We start from the raw sequence: 26,826 nt of genomic DNA, 5'->3' as shown, positions 1-26,826 counted from the left end.
AAAATGACAATAAAAGTTATCTAAGTCTAACTCTCTTCTATGTGGTTCTGGAATCTGCTGCCATCTGGACGATCTTAGAGTTCCAGCACAAACGGATCTCTACTCTACATCTATGTTCTCCTTGAGCACTTAGTATTTCCCAGCTTCTAATGTCCTTTTCCTCCATCCGCATCTTAGCCTTATGGTGCATTCACACCAAACTGCTTTCTAACTGATCTTGGTGGTTTCAAGTCAACAAGAACCTGGATATGACCACACGAGTCACACCGTTTTATTTGTTATGGAAAGCTGAAGAATGCCGCTAGGACTGGCGTCCCTTAAGTAGTCCCTATGGTAGTAGAACAAAAGGCAAGGTTCTGGGGAATTGTCAACTGCCCAAGGAGAAATTTTTGATCAAATGCTAACCCAACTTTTTTTAATATTCTTTTTTGTTTCTGCATTTTTTTTTTTTATTCATTTTTTTTTTTCTTACTTGCTTTGATTCTGTTTTATCTTCCTGTATTTTAATCATGTAAAGCACTTTGCATTGTCTTTGTACTGAATTGTGCTATACAAATACATTTGCCTTGCCTTGCCTTGCCTTAAGCCCTGAACACACCGGTTGCGTATGACTTTTTAATCTCCGATCCGATTCTTTTCCATGTCACACTGACTGTGTATAGAGAAGCTCAGACTAGGCAGGATGAGCAGATCTGTGCAGATTCTTTTCACTTCTGTCTCTGTGCTATACTAAAAACCAGCGGCTCATTCTATAAAGCAATAGCCTGGGTGCCTTTCCAAACTTAGTCCCGCCCACAAGGTTTGAGGTCGGGAAGTTCGGTCTGGCTCTGCTCCATAGTAGCGCGAGTATGATCGCTTACCCTCTGGCGGGCCAATCAAATTGTCAGGGCGGGCTTTATACGATGATGGACAGATGACCAACAGTAACGTAATCAACCACGTGACCAAAGCGCGCTTGGGCGACAACAACAATGGCTGCCGCTGGAGAGTTGAGGTGAGTAGATTCTGCTATTAGGTCTGTTCTAGAAGATATCGACAGCAAATTAATTTTAAAAGAGGAACAGAGAAACGCGATCAAGGCTCATCTTCTTATTCTAGGCGTGAAACTGCACGTTTTGATTTTTGTTGACAACAACTATGCGTCGCTTAACATACGTCACGCACTCCGTTGCTCTTATTGGTTGTAGGTCTATCCAATTGAGTGCAGAGGCATTTTTTTTCCTGGTTCGTTCGAAACACGCCCCATAATCACAGCTCTATGGAGCAGCATCAGACTCATTCTGACTAGAATTGAGTAGGACTACGTCAGGCTAATAAAGCAAAGCTCTACTTAACAAATCTGTGCAGCATCTAGAACCAGAACAGATAGAGAATGTTCATCTATGAAAAACATAATGAGATCTACGTCTAAAGAAAAGAAAAAATACAGCAATAAATTCTGTGGGACGGTTTCTATGGCGACTGAGAGGTGATTCTCAGAGAGATCTGGGAAGTTTATCACAGTTTTTCTTTCTTTTTTCCATAAAGAGGTGAGAGAGACATGCTGCACTGACCTGCTCTGTCTGCTCCTCCTTATTCTGGAGGATCACTACTTTATCTGTTTTCTGTCCTCTTGAACTCCTATCATGGGGAAAGTTTTCTATTTAATGTGTCATTCATTGTTTTTGCTCCAGTCTGTCCTGCTTACTATAAACGTGACTCCAAAATGACTCTTTCCTGTGAGATTAACAGATTTTATTTTGTATTTTCCTCCAAAGTGGATGAGTTAAGGTTTGTAACCACGTCTCTCTTGCTGTGAAATTTCTGCTGAATTGCTGCCTAGTCTGACTGAAATAGACCTGGGCTCTATCTCAGTCGGAGCTACGCTGCCCCCTGCAGGAAATCATCCCCATCGACTCTCAATCAGCGCTAAACTCCACGACCTCGTCCGACACGATTTTCTGTCAGATCGGACGCAAAATCAGATTTTGTGCGTTCACCAGGTCCTCCATAGATGCTCTTAGTTTGGGGAATCCCAGAGTAACGGCTGGATCACTGTTCATTCTCAGAGTACTTTAGCGTGGCCGGGATCCAGGACTGTTATCCTGCTTTGGGTGCAGACCACATGGACACGTAAGGACGAGCTCAGCGAAGACAGCGGGAGATCAGAGCAAGAGGCGAGGCAGAGAGAGCACCAGAAGTAGCCGCAGGTCAGAACCGTCTCTGGAGCTACAATATAATAAATGGTAAAACTGTCCCTCTAAGGGTTATATTCAAACAGCCTTTTTGGCTGCAAACATCTCTGCAGAGCAGGAATTTTGTTCCTTCCATTTTGATTAAAAAGAAGCTCCACCTCCACCGCGCTGTTTCACCCTACGTAACGACAACATTCAGTCTCTGGTTTGTTGATGCGATGCACATTTCAAGAAAAGTTCCGATTTTTGAACTCCTGTGAAATTGGCTACGTGTCCCTTGCAGGTTTTTCTGCACTCTACTCTACCTGCATCATTCAACTCGCCTTGCTTCCACTCTGATAAGATGACTTCCTGCCAACTAAGCACAGATGTTCCTTGTCATTAGTCCCACCATCTGGTTCAGGTGTTCCATGCATGTTCTATCTGCTGGTTTCTAGAGCCCAACTGTTACACCTTGGACTGCTTCAACAGCCTGCATTCTGCTTGGCGCGGTAGATGATAGCATCTTGTTGCCATGGCGATTTGTCCTGCAGTCCAGCCCACTAATAGGAACCTTTTCAGCCACATCTTTAATCTGTTGGTGGTACCCACCATGGAGAGACTTGTCTCTTCATCATGTAACCTTTCCCACTGGCGGTAGAACTCATCTAAACGCGTGTCTACCCCAGTCCGGAGGTTTATCTGTAGGAACGACGGGTTAATCTGCTAAATTTCATGATACCATTGAACGCAACAAGCAGGACAAACTCCAAACTCCATGTTCTGGGTTGATTATCGAACTTCCCATTTGATAAACATGGAGCAGCTCTGGTGAGAGGGAGTCAGACAGATTATAGAGAAACACTAAAGCACGCTCACACTAACTACACCCTGGCTTCCTTCCATGTTGCTCTCCATTGTTTACTGTCCTGATTTCTGTCCCACTGGTGACAACATCAAGGCTAACCCAGTGCGATGATGTCATCATAGACGCAGTGGTGGGGGACAGTAGCCACGCAGCTACCAGCAGGGGTCAGACTCGGCTTTTCTGTCAAATGGGAAAAGAGCCAAAAGCCGATTGTTAGCGTTTCAACCCGGTTTTTAAAAACCCGGGTTTTCAATGTGAAAGCTGCTTTAGTTTCCCCCTGTAGCACATTGGGATGTGCTGCCCGGCTGAGGCCTTCATTAGCTCCACTCTGGGGACCCTCTTTGTGATGTATTTGATTGTGTTCATGCGGTCATCATGCGGCAAACGTCACACCGGGGGCTGATGTCTTAGTCAAGGTGAAGGGAATGAGGAAGGAAGCAAAACTTTAAGGCATAAAGCTGGATGTCAAGAGGAAGATCTTCTATCGGCACAGAAAAGATCCAAACAAGTTATGGATCTAGCAGCAGAACCCAGAGCTATGGGGTGACCTGAACAGAGCAGAGAATCTCTCTTTGCCATAAAGCAAATTTTACCACAATCAAACCTAAACCGCTTTAAAATAGATGAATATGTGGGACTGAGGTGGTATGCTGATGCTGCAGCATAGTTTCAGAGGATCTAATGAAGGTCCGATTTATTCTGCGGGAACCCAGGAAATCGATGTAGTCACCACACTGTTAAAACACAGAGAGCCAGAGGGGTTACCCCGGGGATGGACGCCGTTTGTCCCCCTGATGACTTCTTTCTCTTCTGTTTTGGGCAGAGAAACTCAAACATTCCCTCAGCTTGATTACGTCAGCCGCTAACAAAGGAGCACAAAGAGGCAGAGTCACCAGAGATGAATGGAAGAAGACAAAGAGACGGATATGAAAGGGGAACGCCAACCAGTACACAACTGGGATTAAAATCCAGCAGGGATCAACTTCACGTTGGGATCCCTTTTAAATATTACGCCGTCTGAAGTCTTGGGGGGGGGGAATCTTATTTCCTTCTGTGAGCTTCTCCTTTCCCGTCACTTTCAGTCCAGGATCAGATCATTTCTACATTTATTTATTTATTTGACCCGGTCAGCGGTCATTTAATAAGCAAATGCAACAGAATTAGCCAAAAGGCTGTTTTTCATCTGTTGTCACCGCATAGATCTAAAAATAGTTTAAACCTAAAAAAAAGGAAATTTACAGTAAAAAAATACAAATATAAAAAGAAATAAAAACAGCTTTAACTCTTCAAAACTCTTAAAAATACAGAATAAATGTTCGCTAGACTACAGATTCTATAGTAATAAAATAGAAAAAAAATAAAAATCAATATATATATATATATATATATATATATTTATATATATATATATTTATATATATATATACATACACACAGTGGAGAAACAGGTGGGACATGGTTCGTTAATGGAAGACATTCCACTAATGCTGACATCACTGATGTGTTATGAGCCATTTTTTTAGATGGTTTTTTAAAGTAGTGAATGTTTTAAGTTCTCTGATGTTCTGAGGGACGGAGTTCATCTCCTGAGCTGCTGTGACTGAAGAGACTCTTTGACTAGAAGCACTTTTACGCTAACCCGATGGTTAGCTCCGCATATCCATCTGGAAACCTTCCGTTGAAGTAATTTTGGGAAGGGGCGAAAATACTGGTTAGCTGATTGGCCTATGTTGGTGATAGACGGGCCAAATAAACCAATAAGATCAACGAAGCATATGACGTACTAACAGAGCGACGACGAAGAGGAGCCAATTGATAGATCAAACTCTTGCCGAAACCAGTCGGGAGAAGAGCAAAAACATCTTTTCCTCTGAGAAAAGCCTCCAGAGCAGTGTTTTGCTCTTCTTTCAGTGAAGAAATACTCTGTAATTCCCATAAAACTTGCTCGATAGCCACGCTAACGCTAGTTTCATCGGCTGAAGCCGCCATGTTCTTTAGACTGAACTGTGGCGCTTCTCGTTGCGTCACACCTCAACCCGCCTCAAAGCCAACGCTGATTGGACGTTCGTTTGGTGAACGGCTCCAAATTTTCTTCAACGGAGAGTCTCCAGACTGATCTGCGAGTGAAACCTTGAAAGCTCGCCAGATCAGGATGGTCTCACCAGGCTACTTTTACGCAGAGGAACAACACCGTCTCCTCTGGCCGAGCCTCCTGTTCCTGTCAGTCGGTTTCTGATCTTTACAAACTGACCAATTAGAGGAGACGACAGACCATGGATTACTTTATAAAACAGACAGAGGTTCAGATAGCTGCTTGGTCCTCTGTGTCATTTTTAGTTCATTTATTGTGGTATTGTGTTTATGTATTGTTGTTTATTATTTGTTATGTACGGCACATTGGAAACTTTTTCTGTTGTTAAATGTGCTATAGAAATAAAGTGGATTGGATTGGACACTCAATGACATTTTCCCAGCTTAAAAGCTTATGTTTTAGTAATGTTTTAGGCTGCATTTTCATTTTTTCGTTCATGTATTGAATGAAATTTCTTTTTGTATACACTTGTTGACAAATAAAGTCTGTCTGAGTCTAGTAATACGGCACAATGGTGATATTTTGATGTTTTTTATCCAAACGTTTGATTGTTGTTTGTAAAGAGATTCTTGAGGTTTTAGTGTGGTTTTATTTACCTGTGACCAGGTTGTCAGACAGTAGGTGATGTGGGACAGAACCATGCTGTACAATATGAACATTTTATCTGCCTGGAGTCACAACGTTCATCTTACTTGTAAAATTGAATTTGACTCTATTGCCCCCTTTTTTTATCTGGGATTTAAAAGTTAGTTTAGAGTCTATCAGGATGATAGGTATTTGAATTCTGACACAACTTTTATTTTTTCCCCCTGTCACATAAATATCTTCCACTTTATTAATTTATTAGTTTAAATAACAGAATATGATTGAAATAAAATAAGCGTTTCAGCCGCCTGAGGCTTCAGGTCGAGCACGCCTTCATCACGGCGTCACACCAACACCAAACACATGCAGACCGAGCCCAGCGAGAAGCAGGACAGAAACACCAATATTATATAAACCCAACTTTAGAACTATGTAGCTGAATTATAAAAGTATTTTTTTTATTTTATTCTTTTATTGATAAAACTGACAAATAAACGTAATTTATAGTTGATAATGTTCAGTTTCCCCAGGGGTATATATGGTCGGACGCAGACACCGAATCCTCTTTGATTTTTGAGACGACAGGAGAAAGACGTGAGAAGAGATGTTTTTATAGCATAGGAAGCAAAGGAACAGAAGGTGATATAAATGCTGAGGGGACCAATAAAATGGTGAATAATTGGCCCTCGATGCTCACACCTCCACGCTTCATCAAGATACTAAATTCAAACCATCAGAGATTTTTTAAGCTTCAGTAAAACTATCTTTACTGAGTTGCTGACTTTTAGTTTCTGTCGTCTCAGACTGACAAACTGAACCACCATCAGGGGCGGATTTAGGACATTTGGGGCCCTAGGCAAAGACAGGCAGGGGCCCCTCTGAATGGAGAACACATCAAACAGCCCCATTCTCCAGATAGAGAAATGTTAATAGAATAGACATCCATTATCTGTTCTAGGTTGTGTCCCTCTCTTCTTGTCCCTTTTCTTCTTGTTTTCCTCTCTATGTTTTGTACTCAGCTGACTTTTCATGCTGTCTCTAAAGGAATGAAAGATTTTTTCCAAGCACTAAGCTCACTTAGCTGATTGCTCCTTCCTGTGTTTCCAAAAAGGCCAAAGTAAATAACCCAGTCCTTCTTTTCACTGTAGACAAGCCATGATCTGCTTATCTGTTCTCCATTTTTTATTTGGATGAAATAATAGCTGCATGAATCATGACAGCAGACAAGATAGAGGAGAGCAGGAGGCGGGGTTACCAATCTACTGGCTCTGGAGAGCAGAGTTCGCTGCTTTTAGATGTTGTCTCCAAAGTCTCCAGTAGTAGAAAAAAGTCTCTAGATTTGGCGCTAGGAGCTTTTTAGAAATCAAAGTGCTAGAGGGGTCTGAAAAGTGGCTAAATATAGCGACTAAAGCGCTAAGTTGGCAACACTGCTCTTTGCATGGTTTGTTTTCAAATGGTTTGCTGCTGTCTGTTTGGACCTTTCTGAACATGTGCAGCAAATGGACTGATCCAATATGGTGGACACTGAAGGGGGGGCTGAGACACACTTAATATTATCAGCGTTCTGATGGCATTTTAGCCAAAGGATTTTTATCAAAAACATAATTAATGTGCAGAAATAAGGAATAGTTTTATTAACCATACATTTAAAAGGAGTTTTATGGGGCCCCCAGGAACTCGGGGCCCTAAGCAGCTGCCTAGTATTGCCTAATGGTAAATCCCCCCTGCTGCCATATCACTGTACAGGTGCTGGTCATAAAATTAGAATATCATGAAAAAGTAGATTGATTTCAGTAATTCCATTTAAAAAGTGAAACTTGTATATTATATTCATACATTACATACAAACTCATATATTTCAGATGTTTATTTTGTTTAATTTTGATGATTACAAATGACAACAAATGAAAATCTCAAATTCATCATATCAGAAAATTAGAATATTGTGAAAAGGTTCAAAATTGATGGCCCCTGGTGCCACACTCTAATCAGCTAATTAACTCAAACCACCTGCAAAAGCCTTTAAATGGTCTTTCAGTCTAGTTCTATAGGCTACACAATCATGGGGAAGACTGCTGACTTGACAGTTGTCCAAAAGACGACCATCGACACCTTGCACAAGGAGGGCAAGACACAAAAGGTCATCGCTAAAGAGGCTGGCTGTTCACAGAGCTCAGTGTCCAAGCACATTAATAGAGAGGCGAAGGGAAGGAAAAGATGTGGTCGAAAAAAGTGTACAAGCAAGAGAGATAACCGCACCCTGGAGAGGATTGTGAAACAAAACCCATTCAAAAATGTGGGGGAGATTCACAAAGAGTGGACTGCAGCTGGAGTGAGTGCTTCAAGAACCACCACACACAGACGTATGAAAGACATGGGTTTCTGCTGTCGCATTCCTTGTGTCAAGCCACTCTTGAACCACAGACAGCGTCAGAAGCGTCTTGCCTGGGCTAAAGAGAAACAGGACTGGACTGCTGGTGAGTGGTCCAAAGTCATGTTCTTTGATGAAAGTATATTTTGCATTTCCTTTGGAAATCAAGGTCCCAGAGTCTGGAGGAAAAGAAGAGAGGCACTTCATCCACGTTGCTTGAAGTCCAGTGTAAAGTTTCCACAGTCAGTGATGGTTTGGGGTGCCATGTCATCTGCTGGTGTTGGTCCATTGTGTTTTCTGAGGTCCAGGGTCAACGCAGCCACATACCAGGAAGTTTTAGAGCACTTCATGCTTCCTGCAGCTGACCAACTTTTTGGAGATGCAGATTTCATTTTCCAACAGGACTTGGCACCTGCACACAGTGCCAAAGCTACCAGTACCTGGTTGAAGGACCATGGTATCCCTGTTCTTAATTGGCCAGCAAACTCTCCTGACCTTAACCCCATAGAAAATCTATGGGGTATTGTGAAGAAGAAGATGCAATACACCAGACCCAACAATTCAGAAGAGCTAAAAGCCACTATTAGAGCAACCTGGGCTATCATAACACCTGAGCAGTGCCACAGACTGATCGACTCCATGCCACGCCGCATTGCTGCAGTAATACAGGCCAAAGGAGGCCCAACTAAATACTGAGTGCTGTACATGCTCATACTTTTCATGTTCATACTTTTCAGTTGGCCAACATTTCTATAAATCCTTTGTTTTTATTGGTCTTCAGTAATATTCTAATTTTCTGATATGATGAATTTGAGATTTTCATTTGTTGTCATTTGTAATCATCAAAATTAAACAAAATAAACATCTGAAATATATGAGTTTGTATGTAATGTATGAATATAATATACAAGTTTCACTTTTTAAATGGAATTACTGAAATCAATCTACTTTTTCATGATATTCTAATTTTATGACCAGCACCTGTACATTAAAACACAATTTCTAACAAGCAATAGCCTCCTGTTCCAGCAGTTTCATAGCAAACGGCTCTGAAACTGAAATGCATCCAGACGGCAGATTACAGCTTCCAGGTCTGATAGGCAACACTAAACACTACAAACCTACAGGTTTCCCATTTCTCAAGTTTCACGTTTCTCCTTTGTCTTTTTACTCACGGTAAAATAAGATTCTTTAAGTGTAATTTTACACCAGGAAAGAGGAGAACGGCTGGAATTAGGTGACAAAACCAAGGTAAAGGTAAAACAGCTGCAAGACGAACGCAGAGTATATATTTTCAGTCTAGCAACCATAAACTCTGCAAGGCCATAATGCAGAACTGACCACGGCAAAATAAAAAAACAACATTAGCTTTATTTTGACTGTTACTCTACTTTATCTCTCGCATCTGATTTGATTTAGATTTCATTTAAAATGTGATGATCAAACTAATTTAACTCCTGCTTTCATTTCCAAACCTTTTTCAGTCCATTAGATGTTCAGTTTTAATTTGGAGTTGATCTTTCTCCTCTGTTCAGCAACTTTATGCTAAATGTTAAAAATATTTTATTTATACTCCGTTTTTGTTTCATGGGTTGTGTTCTAATGAACTATTATGATGTATAATGTGTGATTCATCTTTTATTAACTCTGGCTTAAGATCGTTCCAGATGAAGGTCATGCAACGGACGGGTTGTGAAGGAGGCCTGAACATCCTCTATCACATGTTTCTTCTAAACATGTGTTTGTGGAACAATTCAATTGTAAAACAACCACATGCTTTGGATCTTTTCCTCTGAGAAAAGCCTCCAGAGCAGTGTTTTGCTCTTCTTTCAGTGAAGAAATACTCTGTAATTCCGATAAAACTTGCTCGATAGCCACGCTAACGCTAGTTTCATCGGCTGAAGCCGCCATGTTCTTTAGACTGAACTGTCGCGCTTCTCGTTGCGTCACACCTCAACCCGCCTCAAAGCCAACGCTGATTGGACGTTCGTTTGGTGAACAAACAAATTTTCTTTAACGGAGAGTCTCCAGACTGATCTACGAGTGAAACCTTGAAAGCTCGCGAGATCAGGATGGTCTCACCAGGCTATCGCATGGCAGCAGCAGAGCAACACGGAGAGACAAACTGTTAGTTATGTGCAGATGTTGCATCGTCTCATGAACATTAATAAAAAACTGCTATAATAAATCCAGCGCTTAACAAATTATCAGGACAGTGGAATCAAACCTTCAACCCAATTCAGCTTCAGTCAACAGCATCTAGAAATATGAATTCAAACCGCAGTAAATTCCCTAAATTGGGACCTGGGCCTGGTCTACATTAACACCAACATGGTGTCTTTTTATAAACTGCTTAGAACCAGTGAGACGCAGTGCTACGCATGCCTGGCCCTACGGTGGCGCTGTGACACAGTCACAGATCCACACCAAAACACAGCAACATGAGGGGGGCGGAGCTAAAACTTCAAACTTCTCTTTTCCAGATTTTTCTTTTCTTGCCTTCGAGGGCTTCCGTATAGGTCAGAGACTGGAGAGGAAAAATTTAAATTAAAACAAAAAAAAGATTAATTTTTAGTAAAGTCCCAGAAAAAAAACCCCAACAACTTAGGAAAAACACAGAGCAGGAAACCAAATAACCAAAAACATTCATGTTAACCTTTCAGGGCACTGCAGTAACAAACAGAGGATTATGAGTTATTATTATTATTGAATTCATGTTCAGCCACTGAGGCCGTATTTTCTAGAAGCACCTTTAGCTGCAGGTCGACTGGGAAACCAGCTTCAGATACACAGAATAACAACAGCTGCATGAAAAACATCATCTTTCAACTCCTGACACTGCTTCTCAGCTGACTGGGCTTTGACTAGGCCATTGATCTTGTCTCCTTAGAATAGAATAAAATAGGACGAATTTTTAGAAGAATTTTGAGGACTTTGTTTGTCTTTAAGCTTTGGTTCACTTCTCGCGATCAGATCTGAGTAAATTGATGTTATTTTTTTACAAACATTAAAAGTTGCTTCTGTAAAGGGAAAATGTGGAGAAGCTGAATGTGGAGAGCTTGTGATGCTTTAGCATAGACGCCTCAGAAAGAATTAATTATCAACAGAGATTGTGTTTTTAATCCTTTAGGCCTAATAAAAGATGGCGCTCCGACCATCAAGCCCAACAGGTTTAAATCAGCTTTAACCCTTTTAAATACCTCGACAGTATTTAGGAAAAGATGGCTATAAAGTAGACATAATGATCTAAGATCCATCAGTACCCCTTTATAAATTCAGATTTCAAACCCAAAGAGAAAAGTCAGACTTACGGCTCTGACAGGAAGATCCTGCTTGTTTTTAGCTCAGCTTTCTCTAAGTGTTTAGATGTAAAGATTGTCAGAACGTCTCTTTACAGCTTTTGTTATTCAGCCAATCACTGATGCCTGAGAACGGACCAATCAGAGCGGCGTGGAGGACAGAGAGCCGGACGGATGACGAACAGGTGTGGCGAGTGGAGCAGTGTCTGCAGGGTGTGTGTAGAGACGACATCACACACACCTTTTGTGTTTCTGACAGCAAGGATGGAGGAGCTGAATGAACATGCTAAGCTAACAATGCAAGCAGCTAACACCTGCTAAAATAACACGCATGTTATTGTCTCACTATCTTCCATTTCTATTCATTTCCACAGCCTAACGTGACCTCTGACCCAAAAACATGGACTACCCTCATGGGGTCCAGGTGTCAGGTGCAGCCGGTCCTCACAACAGGCTATTTTTCCAGAAAACTGGCCCCACAACATATCCAAAACATGAGCCCACACACACACCTTTATGACAGCTGCTAAAGGCAGACTTTGGCTCTTCCAGGGAGTAAACATAACACCGGGTTTAACCTGCAGCCGGCGGAGGAATGCCAAGAGCCGCTGATGATTACTGGCAGTGAAAGTTTTAGATTATATATATAATTAGATTATAAAGCTGCTTTAACAGGGGTGGAAGAACACATTTTAGTATTCCAGTGACACTACTGGACCACTGAGACACATTTATTCTGTTCGCCGTTTGGGTCTTTTTATCTATACAAGGAAATCATTACAAAAATAAAGTTTATTCTCCTGGAGGTTCATTCTCCTATAAATCCCAAACATCAGGGATTTTAGATCATTACAAGGAATCGAAACACAGAGGTGAGTCACAGGAAGACCACATGCTTTAGCCAGTGGCCAATAGAGGGCGCTAAGACGCCACCAGATCACCCAATGACCCTGATTAAAGGTCAGAAAGTCAAAATTCAAAGTTCTGAAAGTACTTTAAATATGAAATTATTACATAATGTTCAATAAATGATTAGAGTTTTTAATTAAGAGTATTTTTAATTTGAATTTGCTTTACTGGAGGCTTGATTTAGCTTGTAAAGCGGGGAGAATGGCGCTAGGCTTACCGCACCGTGACGTCACTGCCGGACGATGGCAGGAGGGAGGGGCTACTATATTTGGGCAAAGATGGCCGCTCCCAGACTCAGTGATGACCACGAAAATTACTTTAATTTTTTACCGATTAATGCTAAATTCATTAAATCACCGCAAACTTATTAGTTTTAGGTATAAATAATGATCCATTGGTTATTCTTCGCTGACTTTTCCTTTAAGACTAATAAAAATTAAGTTATAAAATTAAAATATTTAGAAATATATTAATATATTTAATGACGTGTAAAGCTGTTTCATTCGTCATCGGATTGCTGACGTATTTCCGCCCGGGGAGCAAAAACATTTCCTCATAGATTCTGTGTTGGAACAAATTTATATAAAGTTATCTAATATTTAATCATTTCTAATACATATTGAGTTTATTGCCTTTACATTGTTGTCATTGTTTGAAACTAAAGACGATTAGCCTATGACTGTAATATTACCTGTTTATAACATTCCTGGTACATCATTAATAAACAAGGTGCTAACCCTCTGACATGGCGTCATGATATTTGCTCCTTTATTTTAATGAAGTGGATGCTAACTAATATAGCTCTCTGTTTTTAGAGAATCAGCGCAGGGAGAGACTTTGTTCTGTCAGCAGATCTTTAAACAGGCGGTTCTGGTTCTGGTTTCTCTCAGAGGAATGTTAGAATGTGGCTCCATAAAAGTCATGACCCCATAAAGCTAGGGTGACCATATTATCATTTGGGAAAACCAGGACACCTTTGAGCGGGGTGTGGGGGGTTGATTGAAAGAACAAATGTCTCATCATCGGGATTTGCTCCGTGATCAAAGGAAATGTTACTTGGCGCAGAACAGTGGTGAAAATTGGAAGTTCAGTTTAATATAATACAACTCTGTGAATAGTTCCCGCTGAAATGAATGAAAATAGTTGTTTTAATGGTTATTGAGTCAGATATGTGGCGGTAATGTTGAGTTTGGCTGTAATTTAAGGACAGATTCTAATAGATCTGCAGAGTGGGAACTATAAATCTGATAGGAGTTTAATTTTTTTATTGTTGTTTTGCACAACTAAGTAACTAAGTTAACTAAGTATTTTTTGTTGTTGAATATTAGAGATTTTGCAGATATTTTTTATACATAAATTTTTTAGATTTACTTATATATTTCTACCCCTTTTATAGAATAGAATAGAAAATCCCCCAAATTTAAGCAGCAGAAAGATTATTGAAAATGGTCACACAAATGAGGACCTTAGAAAAATTTATAAGAATAACATAATAGGGAAGAGTTAAAATATAAACAATAAAATTCTGTAAAGTTTTTTAACAATATAAAACTGGAGAATAAATAACCAATATGCAGCTATGAACATTTTTACAGTAATGGATATTTGAAAATAGCAGCAACATCAGAGATGTGCAGAATGACAGCAGCAGGTTATTTAACTGACTAAAATTTTTCTATCATTACATTTGATTTTATCTGTTCCTGCTCCCGGTGGTTGGAATCTTTATTCCACTCTGGATTCTTGTGAGTGTAGTCTTTGTTCACTTTAACTTTTTTTTAAATAAATAAATAAACAAACAGTTTTGAAAACCTCGGTATTCATTCTTTTTCTGCTTTGTGTGTCAACTTTCACGGTTGCTAAGCAACAGAGCATACGGCGGTAAAACCCGCCGAAGGGAGGACCTGTTCGAATTTACTGCCAAAACTCTTCCGGCCTCCTTACAGGTGCTGGTCATAAAATTAGAATATCATGAAAAAGTAGATTGATTTCAGTAATTCCATTTAAAAAGTGAAACTTGTATATTATATTCATACATTACATACAAACTCATATATTTCAGATGTTTATTTTGTTTAATTTTGATGATTACAAATGACAACAAATGAAAATCTCAAATTCATCATATCAGAAAATTAGAATATTGTGAAAAGGTTCAAAATTGATGGCCCCTGGTGCCACACTCTAATCAGCTAATTAACTCAAACCACCTGCAAAAGCCTTTAAATGGTCTTTCAGTCTAGTTCTATAGGCTACACAATCATGGGGAAGACTGCTGACTTGACAGTTGTCCAAAAGACGACCATCGACACCTTGCACAAGGAGGGCAAGACACAAAAGGTCATCGCTAAAGAGGCTGGCTGTTCACAGAGCTCAGTGTCCAAGCACATTAATAGAGAGGCGAAGGGAAGGAAAAGATGTGGTCGAAAAAAGTGTACAAGCAAGAGAGATAACCGCACCCTGGAGAGGATTGTGAAACAAAACCCATTCAAAAATGTGGGGGAGATTCACAAAGAGTGGACTGCAGCTGGCGTGAGTGCTTCAAGAACCACCACACACAGACGTATGAAAGACATGGGTTTCTGCTGTCGCATTCCTTGTGTCAAGCCACTCTTGAACCACAGACAGCGTCAGAAGCGTCTTGCCTGGGCTAAAGAGAAACAGGACTGGACTGCTGGTGAGTGGTCCAAAGTCATGTTCTCTGATGAAAGTAAATTTTGCATTTCCTTTGGAAATCAAGGTCCCAGAGTCTGGAGGAAAAGAAGAGAGGCACTTCATCCACGTTGCTTGAAGTCCAGTGTAAAGTTTCCACAGTCAGTGATGGTTTGGGGTGCCATGTCATCTGCTGGTGTTGGTCCATTGTGTTTTCTGAGGTCCAGGGTCAACGCAGCCACATACCAGGAAGTTTTAGAGCACTTCATGCTTCCTGCAGCTGACCAACTTTTTGGAGATGCAGATTTCATTTTCCAACAGGACTTGGCACCTGCACACAGTGCCAAAGCTACCAGTACCTGGTTGAAGGACCATGGTATCCCTGTTCTTAATTGGCCAGCAAACTCTCCTGACCTTAACCCCATAGAAAATCTATGGGGTATTGTGAAGAAGAAGATGCAATACACCAGACCCAACAATTCAGAAGAGCTAAAAGCCACTATTAGAGCAACCTGGGCTATCATAACACCTGAGCAGTGCCACAGACTGATCGACTCCATGCCACGCCGCATTGCTGCAGTAATACAGGCCAAAGGAGGCCCAACTAAATACTGAGTGCTGTACATGCTCATACTTTTCATGTTCATACTTTTCAGTTGGCCAACATTTCTATAAATCCTTTGTTTTTATTGGTCTTCAGTAATATTCTAATTTTCTGATATGATGAATTTGAGATTTTCATTTGTTGTCATTTGTAATCATCAAAATTAAACAAAATAAACATCTGAAATATATGAGTTTGTATGTAATGTATGAATATAATATACAAGTTTCACTTTTTAAATGGAATTACTGAAATCAATCTACTTTTTCATGATATTCTAATTTTATGACCAGCACCTGTATTTTCAAGGACTTCGAAGGATCCAGTCTAGGTAGACCGCGTCCTTGGAGGATGCAGCCCAGGTTTTCGAACAGAGCCTCTGATTAAGAGCAGGGCTGCCCGCACTGACGCGGCTCAGGGATTACGTCACACGGAGCGTCGTGCGCAGTGAAATCAGGACATTTCCTCACTTTCTAAAAAAACCCCGGGACGCCCGGGACAGGACGTGAAATACGGATATGTCCCGGGAAATACGGACGTTTGGTCACCCTAATAAAGCTTCTTCAGCTAGCATGCTAACTGCTAGCATGTCTTCTTCTATCTTGATCCCTCGGTTCCGAACTGAAGGAGTTTATCCAGAGTTTATGGCTAAGTATGAATTCAGAGGCTGCGTCCTTCAAAGGCCAGATTCGTCGGCTGATTACATCATAGCACGGCGCTGAGGTCTGTTCGGATAGGAAGACTCCTCGTTATGCGGCAGACAAATGCGTCCTTCAAAACAGGACGGGTCCGCTGTATCCTCCGTAGCCTTGGGTATCCCATGATTCACTGTGAGTCAAAGAAAGCCGGCTGCTCCGTGCTCAGAGGGAAAAGGGAAATGGCGCCGAACAGTGGTGAATATTGGAAGTGCAGTTTAATATAATACAAGTATGTAAATAGTTCCGTCTGAAATGAATCAAAATGGTTGTTTTAATGGTTATTGAGTCAGATATGTGGCGGTAATGTTTGGTTTAATTGCTGTTTTTTTTTACTCGGGTAAAAGGAATCTTTCTGCTTCAAGCAGAAAATCAGAAACTGGATTTAAATCAGATCAATAATCAATGGAGGAATAAACTGAAGTGTTCCTCCAGTCCAGTGGGTGGCAGTAATAAAGGCGCGACTTGACGTCTTTGCTTAAGCCTCAGTGTAAGTTCTGTCACTTAGCAACAGTGACATCGTGGAGCAAGCAGCCACAAAGTGGAGCTCAAACTTTTGCTTAGTTTCTTTGTTTTTCTAGATTATTTACAGGTCGTTAAATGTTTCCCTTAAAGATGAGAAGATAAGCAAATGTTAATTTCCTTTTTCGCTCTCCTGACATCCACTTTGACATTAGCGAGGTGAGCTAGCTGCTAGCAGCGGGAACAGACATCTCTGAAAACACTGGAGCACGTTTTATGAAGTTACATTCTCACCAAAAAACATCATAAAAATTATTTTGTTTTAAAAAGTCTAATATAAGCAAGTTTAAAATGTTTTTGCTTTGTTTTTTGGTTTTGTAGCTTCATTGAAGGAGGGTCACCGATTAGCACATGGCCCCACACCTAAAATACGCTGCAGTAATCTGAAGTGCTAACGGACCCGGAGCTTTAGTCGGGGCTCCAGGACGTTTCATTTACTTGTGTATATTTGTGCAGAAACAGGTGGAGGCAAACCCCGGGTAACGTCTGAAAGCCCATGCAAAGGAAAAGGGACTAATACTGCTCATTCTTTAAATACTTTTACATTTAAAAGTCGTGAAGGTTCTGTATTACACCAGGACTCCACCTTAGATTCTGACTGTGTCCAGGATATAACCAAATGTTTCCCCTATGGTCAGAGCTGATACACGCCGCATGGTCGAAGGTGAAGTTGCTCAGAAGCAGCAACAGAGTTGATCCTGCTGTAAAGTTGCCATCAGCTCAGGTCCAGCAATCAGAGAAAAAATGTATTTAATGATTGAGACACAAACCTGCGTCCACCCGACGTTTCTGTGTTCCCCATCGGATCCCTGCAGGACGCCGATCACCGCTCTCTGCTCGGCTCTGAGGTCTCACAGGAGGCCACGCCTTCCCCCGGTTGCCAGGTGTGCTCATGCACCTGTCCTACTGTGTGTGTGTGTGTGCTGTCTAAAGTCTAAAGTCCTGCACTGCTGCTTCGCCTCCTGCATGTCTTTCAGTTAAAGCGTCAGTAGCAGCAACTATGTCACACCCCAAACCCAAATACACGGCAGGCTGAGTGGCTGCCAACGCATCCAGCCGAGCCCTCAGAGACGTCCTGTGACACGGTAGCGGGCTCTGGCCTCTCCTAATCAGCCTTCAGCCACTGGATCATCTGACTCCACAGAAACAAATTGTTTCCACTCTGCTTTGTTGTTGCCCACAGTGCCTCTTTTCATTATCGTAGCTTCAGCTGAACTAAATGTGCAGCAGAGGAGCAGCCTGGCCATCGGGAAAGAGGGTTAGTGATTGGCTGGATGGCTGTTAACCTTAAGCCTTTATTACAGAAGGAGAAAAGAAAAGAACCAAAGATCATAAAAAACCTGACGAATGTCCAGCCTCTTGCAGTGGACAGCAGATACAGAAACATTGTTCCTGAAAAGGGAACCTGTAGATGGAAGAGAGAACGGTCCTATGGCTGAAACAATTAATCAGATTAATCAATTATTAAAATAATCATCAACTCATTTAGTAATTGATTAATCATTAACTGGAGTATAGAGATTCTAAAATGAGCTTTTATCTGACAGAGCGACCCACTTAGAGCAGGAATTAGACCAAGAATCTAAAAAATATATCTATAAACATTTTGGATTTAAGATTTAAAAAACAAAAAATGCATCTGCCAATCAGCTTTATCCAGAACTCCTCCAGTGGAAAACCTTTAGTTTCAGCTGGTTTCATTTTTTAAAACTATGTTTTAAAGAACCTTTTACTTTCCAGTTATTAAAAAATAATCAACAGATTAATCAATTAACAATACTTAGTTGCAGCCCTAAGCAGTCCCAGTCGTTATCACAGGCGGAACGACGACGACATCAGGCGGTTACTGCGTCATCTGACAGTCGCCTAAAAACGGTGAAATAGATTCTATTCTTCCCACCAAATCAGATCCAGTGCAAAACGTATCCTGGTGCTGTAAAGTTTAATAAAACGGTTAAAACAACAGCTGATTTTTTATTTATATACACTGGATTGCAGTTTATTTCATAAAATTAAAATTACCTTAAAATTATCAGCTGTGCTGCTGCCATCAACACCCTTGTTTCTAGATGTTGGAGCTTGGCCTGTTTTCCAGTGTAGTCCTGTTTCTCTGACTGTGACTAACTGAATGTGCTCTCTTCATCCTCTGACATGGGAGCTGGCTCGGAGCTCGTCTGCCTGGCTGTGTGTTTCCTGGACGGGGCCGCCTGTGGAGCTGGTTGACAGTTGCCTTTTGTATATATATGCCTCTTTTTCTATGTCTGCTTCTGTCTCCTTGAACCCCAGTGGGCCTCAGCAGATGGCCGCTCACACTGAGCCTGGTTCTGCTGGAGGTTTCTTCCTGTTCAAAGGGAGTTTTTCCTCTCCACTGTCGCTACAAGCATGCTTAGTGTGAGGGATTGCTGAAGAGTCAATGAGTCGATGAAATCAGCTGGTTTTCCTTAGATAGAAAACTTTGAATCAATCTGACTGGATGATCTGGTTGAACTGGAAAGTGACCTGAGATGACATGAATTGGAGCTATAGAAATAAACTGAATAGAATTCATAGAAAAACATTGAGCTTTTATATGAGATTCTGATCTCGGTTGAACTAACTGCAGATTAAAATGTCTCTTTGCTCCAGGATTATCCTTAGAAGTTCAGAAAACGGGTCTGAACTGGACTTTTCTGGCTGTGTAAAACTGAATGCTTCTTTTAAAGAACCAGTAAAGGCGTCACATGTCACAATCTTGGTTTTATTATGTTTATTTAGAGTATTCAGTTTTACTTTCCTCCTTGTTTCAGTGTTTAATTATTATTTTGTTGTTTTCTTGTTAGTTCCTGTCTTCCAGGTTTTCCATTTGTTGTCCTCTGCTGCCCTCTTGTGTCCTCTTTCCTTAGCTCTGTTTTCTGCTCTGTCCTCACCTGTTTCCAATCCCCTTGTTAGCCCTCTCTTTGTCTCTGTCCCCTTTTAAAGCCCTCCCTCTTCAGTTCCTGTTTGCTGGATCCTCGTCTAACGTCTGGCTGCTTACCTCGTCTCTCCCTGGCTCCTAGAGTTTGCTTTCCCCTGATGTCTCCTTGGTTCTGGTTTGTTTGTTATTTTTGTTGGATTTTTTGATTCCTGCCTCGGTACCTGTGGACCTCATTAAACCCACCTAAATTCACCTCTGCCTACTTGCCTCTGCTTTTGGGTCCTCAATCCGACACCAAATTGTGACGTCACCCTCTGACCACGTCTCATTTAGTAAACGTTTATTGATAAACCTGAGTCACTATGGAATCCAAACTGTTTGATTTAAAAAATGATACAAATAAACAAAAATAATTTGACTGCAGATCTGCATTAGACCTTCCCTCTGAACCTTCATCCATATGAAAAGAACCAAATAAAAATAAAGGGACTTAATTAAACAATTTTATCAAAGACTTCTTCTGCTCTGTTTAAGTTTGTTTGTTTGTTTGTCTACCATAGAAAAGGAGCCAGCTGAATCTTTCCTGATGTTTTTCCTAATGTCCGGCCCTGGCCGCCTCGTCCTTTAGGAGGAAGATTTACTTCATGAAGTCACCAGAAAGCAGGAAAAGGAGCTTCTGAACCTTCTGAGGGGAAATTCCCACATAGTCTGGTTAAATTCCATTAATGATTAATGCTGGCATGTCCAGAAGCTGCCAGGAGCACGGCTCCAGATAGAAATAAAAATAACTCAAATTCCATCAACTCAAAAATTCAATTAGTGAAAGCTGAAGGATTTGCTGCATTTTTAAAGAAAATGCACAAACAGGGACTCAGTCTCCACCTTCCAGCCGTTAGCGCTCAGCGGCTTTGAATTGAAGGTGATGTGGAGATTCCTCCAAAATAAAAGCACATGTGACCAACGTCTGTACCTGCGGACGGTGAGATCCAGAGTCTTGAAGGAGCCTTTGATCAGAGCGATGGCCTCCTGTCGGTATCCGCTCAGCTCCACCTCATTAATGATGATGATCTCATCCCCGACCAACAGAGGCTGCTTCAGGCTGTCCGCCTTACCGCCTTCCTCTACCTGGAAACACATCACAGATTTACTAAAAACCGTCCCCGATGAAGATGAGGCTGAGAGAAACGTTTCTCCTTCCTTTACTCATAAACAGATCTCTGTTGAAAGGCTGTTGCTCATTAAACCGACAGAACCAGATTCTACAGACGCGTTCTGAGGTGGATTTAGATTAACTGTCTGCAACGTCTCAAATATAAATCACTCTGTGTATTTAATCCATTTAGGAAATCAGGGGCCCCTAGGCAAAGACAGGCTGGGGGCCCTCTGAACTGAGAAGACAACACATAAAACAGCCCCGTTATACAGCAGCTTAGGGCCCGGAGTTCCTGGGGGCCCCATAAAACTCTGTTTCCATGTATGTTTAATACAACTATTCCTTATTTCTGCACATTAATTATGTTTTTGATAAAAATCCTTTCTCTAAAATGCCATCAGAACGCTGATAATATTAAGTGTGTCTCAGCCCCCCCCCCTTCAGTGTCCACCATATTGGATCAGTCCATCTGCTGCACATGTTCAGAAAGGTCCAAACAGACAGCAGCAAACCATTTGAAAACAAACCATGCAAAGAGCAGTGTTGCCAACTTAGCGCTTTAGTCGCTATATTTAGCCACTTTTCAGACCCCTCTAGCACTTTGATTTCTAAAAAGCTCCTAGCGCCAAATCTAGAGACTTTTTTCTGCTACTGGAGACTTTGGAGACAACATCTAAAAGCAGCGAACTCTGCTCTCCAGAGCGAGTAGATTGGTAACCCCGCCTCCTGCTCTCCTCTATCTTGTCTGCTGTCATGATTCATGCAGCTATTATTTCATCCAAATGAAAAATGGAGAACAGATAAGCAGATCATGGCTTGTCTACAGTGAAAAGAAGGACTGGGTTATTTACTTTGGCCTTTTTGGAAACACAGGAAGGAGCAATCAGCTAAGTGAGCTTAGTGCTTGGAAAAAATCTTTCATTCCTTTAGAGACAGCATGAAAAGTCAGCTGAGTACAAAACATAGAGAGGAAAACAAGAAGAAAAGGGACAAGAAGAGAGGGACACAACCTAGAACAGATAATGGATGTCTATTCTATTAACATTTCTATATCTGGAGAATGGGGCTGTTTTAGTGGTTCTCCATTCAGAGGGCCCCCTGCCTGTCTTACTCTAGGACCCCAGATTTCCTAAATCCGGCCCTGCTCTCAGACCTGCCGCCGTACGTCTGCTGACAGCAGCGCCTCTTTTCAGCCCGCCTGCTGGTAGAGCAGCAGCAGAATGTGTGTCTCATCCCAGCGCAATGCAACGACCGCAGACGATAAGCAAGCAGCGAAGAAACGTTTCACAATGACAGACAAGTTCAGTCCAGGCAGAAACCAGCAGGGATCAAGGACTAACCCCGCCCCCCTGTGTTTGACTGCTTGCTAAGTCCCTCCCTTGGTCCAGTCAGAGATAAACCGCAGAGTGAAGCAGAAAGGGAAAGACTTCCATTTCAAATTAAAAGTTCAGGTGAAACCCGAAGTTTCCCTCGATGTCAGACGGCTGCCATCGGTCTGGGTTAGCGCGTCCTCGCATCAAGGTCACAGAAACAAACCGGACCCCCACAGGCTGCAGCTGAGCTGCACTCAGAGGCTCCGGGTCTCCAGCATAACTAGTCCAACCACAGGTGGTTAGTAGCCATCAACCAGCTTCTGGCTGAATCTTTAACCAAGATGGCCTGTTTTATTTAAAAAGGCTGGTTTGGAGTCATTATTGATGCAAACCCACTAAACCTTTCTTAATTTGAATTTTTTACAGTTAAGTTTGAATATAGAATAAAGAAACATTAAAAATGCAAACATTTAAAAATGATTAAACCCAGTTATGTCGACTGGTTCCACTAAACTAGGTCGACTAATTTAAAAACATGATTATATTAAATTCCATCAAATCCAATAATATTAATCCACATAAATATTAATTAAACTGAACAGAAATATTTAAATGTTATCAGCATCTGGTAAATTTCACTTCACAGCTTTAGCTTCAATCTTAAGTCTGCAACGCCGGATTTAGTTCATCGCATTTTGTTCGACTTTACCTTAAATATCATGTTAAAAGTAAATATAGACGGTAGTGGTAAATTTAGTGGAACCATGTGAAATAACTTGGTCGGATTAATTCAAAGTGATTTTTTTTTACAGTGGTCGTTGTGTCTAAATAGCTGAATTTTTTCTCTAGGAGGAGACATTAATTTCATATCAAAATATCAGGCTGTGCTTCTAGGTAATATGGCTTTTAAATCAAATCTTTTTTTAACACCAAATCCCTTTCATCCATTTTTAACCCTTTCTTTTTTATGTAAAAAAACGTATTTTTATTTGAATCCTGTCCTCTGAAAGTTTGAAACTTGAATTCAAAGTGAAAATGAATAAAAGCTGTGAAACAGGCCTGTAAATTGGCAGCTGGAAAAAGACCAAACCAGTTGCTGTGTTCGATAACTGGCTGGTTTATCACTTCTGGGCTGACATTGATCATTTGTTTCGAACACTTAATAAAAAGCAAATATAAGTAAATTATTAAAGTCATAACAAAACAAAAAAAAGAAAAAAGAAAAAAAAAACATATGTACATCACTCTGCACAGTGTGTCGGTAAAATTATTCAGAATTTCAAACATTAAAATCGATGTATTTCCCGCCTGTTACTGACTGACCTCCCAGGTTTTATCTTCAGTATTTTAAAGTGATTGTTTTTAAACTCTAAACAGGAGGAATTGTAATAAAATTGATTTTTATTAATTGTGATCAAGACTCTGATGGGGGCATTTCTGGCCTTTGTTTTTTGTTAATATCCATATTAAAATAATATTATACCGACCAGAATAAAGTCACATGATATAAGGTTTGGTCGCATCGTCCAACTTTAGGCCGCCGAATCTGGAGCTTCTTTCTTGCTCCTTAATGGTAATAAACTGGTTTCCAGGCCTTGGTGGTTCTCCTTGAATCTCAGTCAGTTTTTCCTCTCCATTGTATCTATGCTTCTTTTTCTATGTCTGCTTCTGTCTCCTTGAACCCCAGTGGGCCTCAGCAGATGGCCGCTCACACTGAGCCTGGTTCTGCTGGAGGTTTCTTCCTGTTCAAAGGGAGTTTTTCCTCTCCACTGTCGCTACAAGCATGCTTAGTGTGAGGGATTGCTGAAGAGTCAATGAGTCGATGCAATCAGCTGGTTTTCCTTAGATAGAAAACTTTGAATCAATCTGACTGGATGATCTGGTGAACTGGAAAGTGACCTGAGATGACATGATGTGAATTGGAGCTATAGAAATAAACTGAATAGAATTGGTTCCTAAACATTTTTCTGGGACACATCTGAATAACTGGACCTTGTTTACTTTCCTTTTAACGGATCATTTTGGGATCCACAGGTTTTCTCTCCCAGCTTTTCTAAATCAAGTTGTGAAATTTCTCTTTTCTTTCTTTATGAAGATTTATTCCAGTACTTCAGTAACTGCATAAAAAAAATCCAAGAACCCCATAGAGCTATACGGTCAGACCCCCCCCCCCCACCACACCGGATAATGGTTTTCCTGTGACTGACAGGCAGCTGCTGTAGCATAATAAACCCCGCCCCTCTGCGACTCTTTGAATGTTAAAACAACAGCCAAGAATTTGTGATGAGGTGTGTCTGCTCCTCTGTGGGATTACAGCCGGCTGCTTCTGAAGAACAGCTTGTTAGTTCCAGGTAAAACGCTGGGCGTGTTAAAGCTCATCTCAGCAGGACCTGGACTCATGGCTCAATCAGCCTTTTCAAACGTGTCGACCAAAAACTCACATTTAGCTACCAGGAGAAGATGAAAAACTAAAGATCTGAGAGCAGACTGGGCCTTGGATCCATGTGAAGCATAAAACGGACCGAACCCATCCTGAGATCTGCAGGACCGTCCTCATGCCTGCACTGTTTGACTGTTAGAAGAATAAATAAACCCAAATAAGGCCGGCAGGAGCACTCAGACTCTGTGTGTGTCAGTAACCCTGCTAATCCAGCTGAAAGTTATTATCCTGCAGATGGAGATCTCCAAGCAGGCTGGATGGATCAGGCTGTTCTCTGCAGGACGACACCCCCCCCTCCCCCCCCTCTGATCAATAAGAACAGGAAAACATCCACAGAGGGAGGGACTGACTGACTGACTGACTGACTGACTGACTGACTGACTGACTGACTGACTGACTGACTGACGGACGGACGGATGATTGATGGATGGATGGATGGATGGATGGATGGATGATGGATGGATGATGGATGATGGATGGATGGATGGATGATGGATGGATGGATGATGGATGGATGATGGATGATGGATGGATGGATGATGGATGGATGATGAATGGATGGATGGATGGATGGATGATGGATGGATGGATGGATGGATGATGGATGGAAGATGGATGGATGGATGGATGGATGGATGGATGGATGATGGATGGATGATGGATGATGGATGATGGATGGATGGATGGATGGATGGATGGATGGATGATGGATGATGGATGGATGATGGATGGATGGATGGATGGATGGATGGATGGATGATGGATGGATGGATGGATGGATGGATGGATGGATGGATGATGGATGGATGGATGGATGGATGGATGGATGATGGATGGATGGATGGATGGATGGATGGATGGATGGATGGATGGATGGATGGATGATGGATGGATGGATGGATGGATGATGGATGGATGGATGGATGATGGATGGATGATGGATGGATGGATGGATGGATGGATGGATGGATGGATGGATGATGGATGGAAGATGGATGGATGGATGGATGGATGGATGGATGGATGATGGATGGATGATGAATGGATGGATGGATGATGGATGATGGATGGATGGATGGATGATGGATGGATGATGGATGATGGATGATGGATGGATGGATGGATGGATGGATGATGGATGATGGATGGATGATGGATGGATGGATGGATGGATGGATGGATGGATGGATGATGGATGGATGGATGGATGGATGGATGATGGATGGATGGATGGATGGATGGATGATGGATGGATGGATGATGGATGGATGGATGATGGATGGAAGGATGGATGATGGATGGATGGATGATGGATGATGGATGGATGATGGATGATGGATGGATGATGGATGGATGGATGATGGATGGATGGATGGATGATGGATGGATGATGGATGGATGGATGACGGATGGATGGATGGATGATGGATGGATGATGGATGATGGATGGATGATGGATGGATGGATGGATGATGGATGGATGGATGATGGATGGATGATGGATGGATGGATGGATGGATGATGGATGGATGGATGATGGATGGATGATGGATGGATGATGGATGGATGATGGATGGATGATGGATGGATGGATGATGGATGGATGGATGGATGGATGATGGATGATGGATGGATGGATGATGGATGGATGGATGATGGATGATGGATGGATGGATGATGGATGATGGATGGATGGATGATGGATGGATGATGGATGGATGATGGATGATGGATGGATGATGGATGGATGGATGATGGATGGATGGATGATGGATGGATGGATGGATGATGGATGGATGATGGATGGATGGATGATGGATGGATGGATGATGGATGGATGATGGATGGATGATGGATGGATGGATGATGGATGGATGATGGATGGATGGATGATGGATGGATGGATGGATGGATGATGGATGGATGATGGATGATGGATGGATGGATGGATGATGGATGGATGGATGATGGATGGATGATGGATGATGGATGGATGGATGATGGATGGATGATGAATGGATGGATGATGGATGGATGGATGGATGGATGGATGGATGGATGATGGATGATGGATGGATGGATGGATGATGGATGGATGATGGATGATGGATGGATGGATGGATGATGGATGGATGGATGATGGATGGATGATGGATGGATGGATGGATGGATGATGGATGGATGGATGGATGGATGGATGGATGGATGGATGGATGGATGGATGGATGGATGGATGATGGATGGAAGATGGATGGATGGATGGATGGATGGATGATG

The 26,826-nt window shown here is 41.6% G+C and overlaps 1 protein-coding gene across 2 annotated transcripts in view; it reads right to left on the bottom strand.

The window, feature by feature from the left end:
* shroom3 (shroom family member 3) overlaps nt 1-26,826 on the bottom strand; it is a 92,186-nt gene that overhangs the window by 59,753 nt on the left and 5,607 nt on the right. The window contains exon 2 of one of the 2 annotated variants that reach the window (XM_038287141.1): nt 20,614-20,768. In XM_038287141.1, coding sequence (XP_038143069.1) covers nt 20,614-20,768 — 155 coding nt within the window. Of the gene's footprint in view, nt 1-17,520; nt 17,665-20,613; nt 20,769-26,826 lie in introns of those variants that run through there. The other variant, XM_038287143.1, reaches the window with a different exon arrangement.

Source organism: Cyprinodon tularosa, unplaced genomic scaffold (assembly GCF_016077235.1).
Source record: "Cyprinodon tularosa strain WSP-4 unplaced genomic scaffold, ASM1607723v1 ctg236, whole genome shotgun sequence".
NCBI lineage: Eukaryota > Metazoa > Chordata > Actinopteri > Cyprinodontiformes > Cyprinodontidae > Cyprinodon > Cyprinodon tularosa.
Note: the sequence above shows the minus strand (reverse complement) of the source record. Positions and strands in the feature narration are given on the sequence as shown.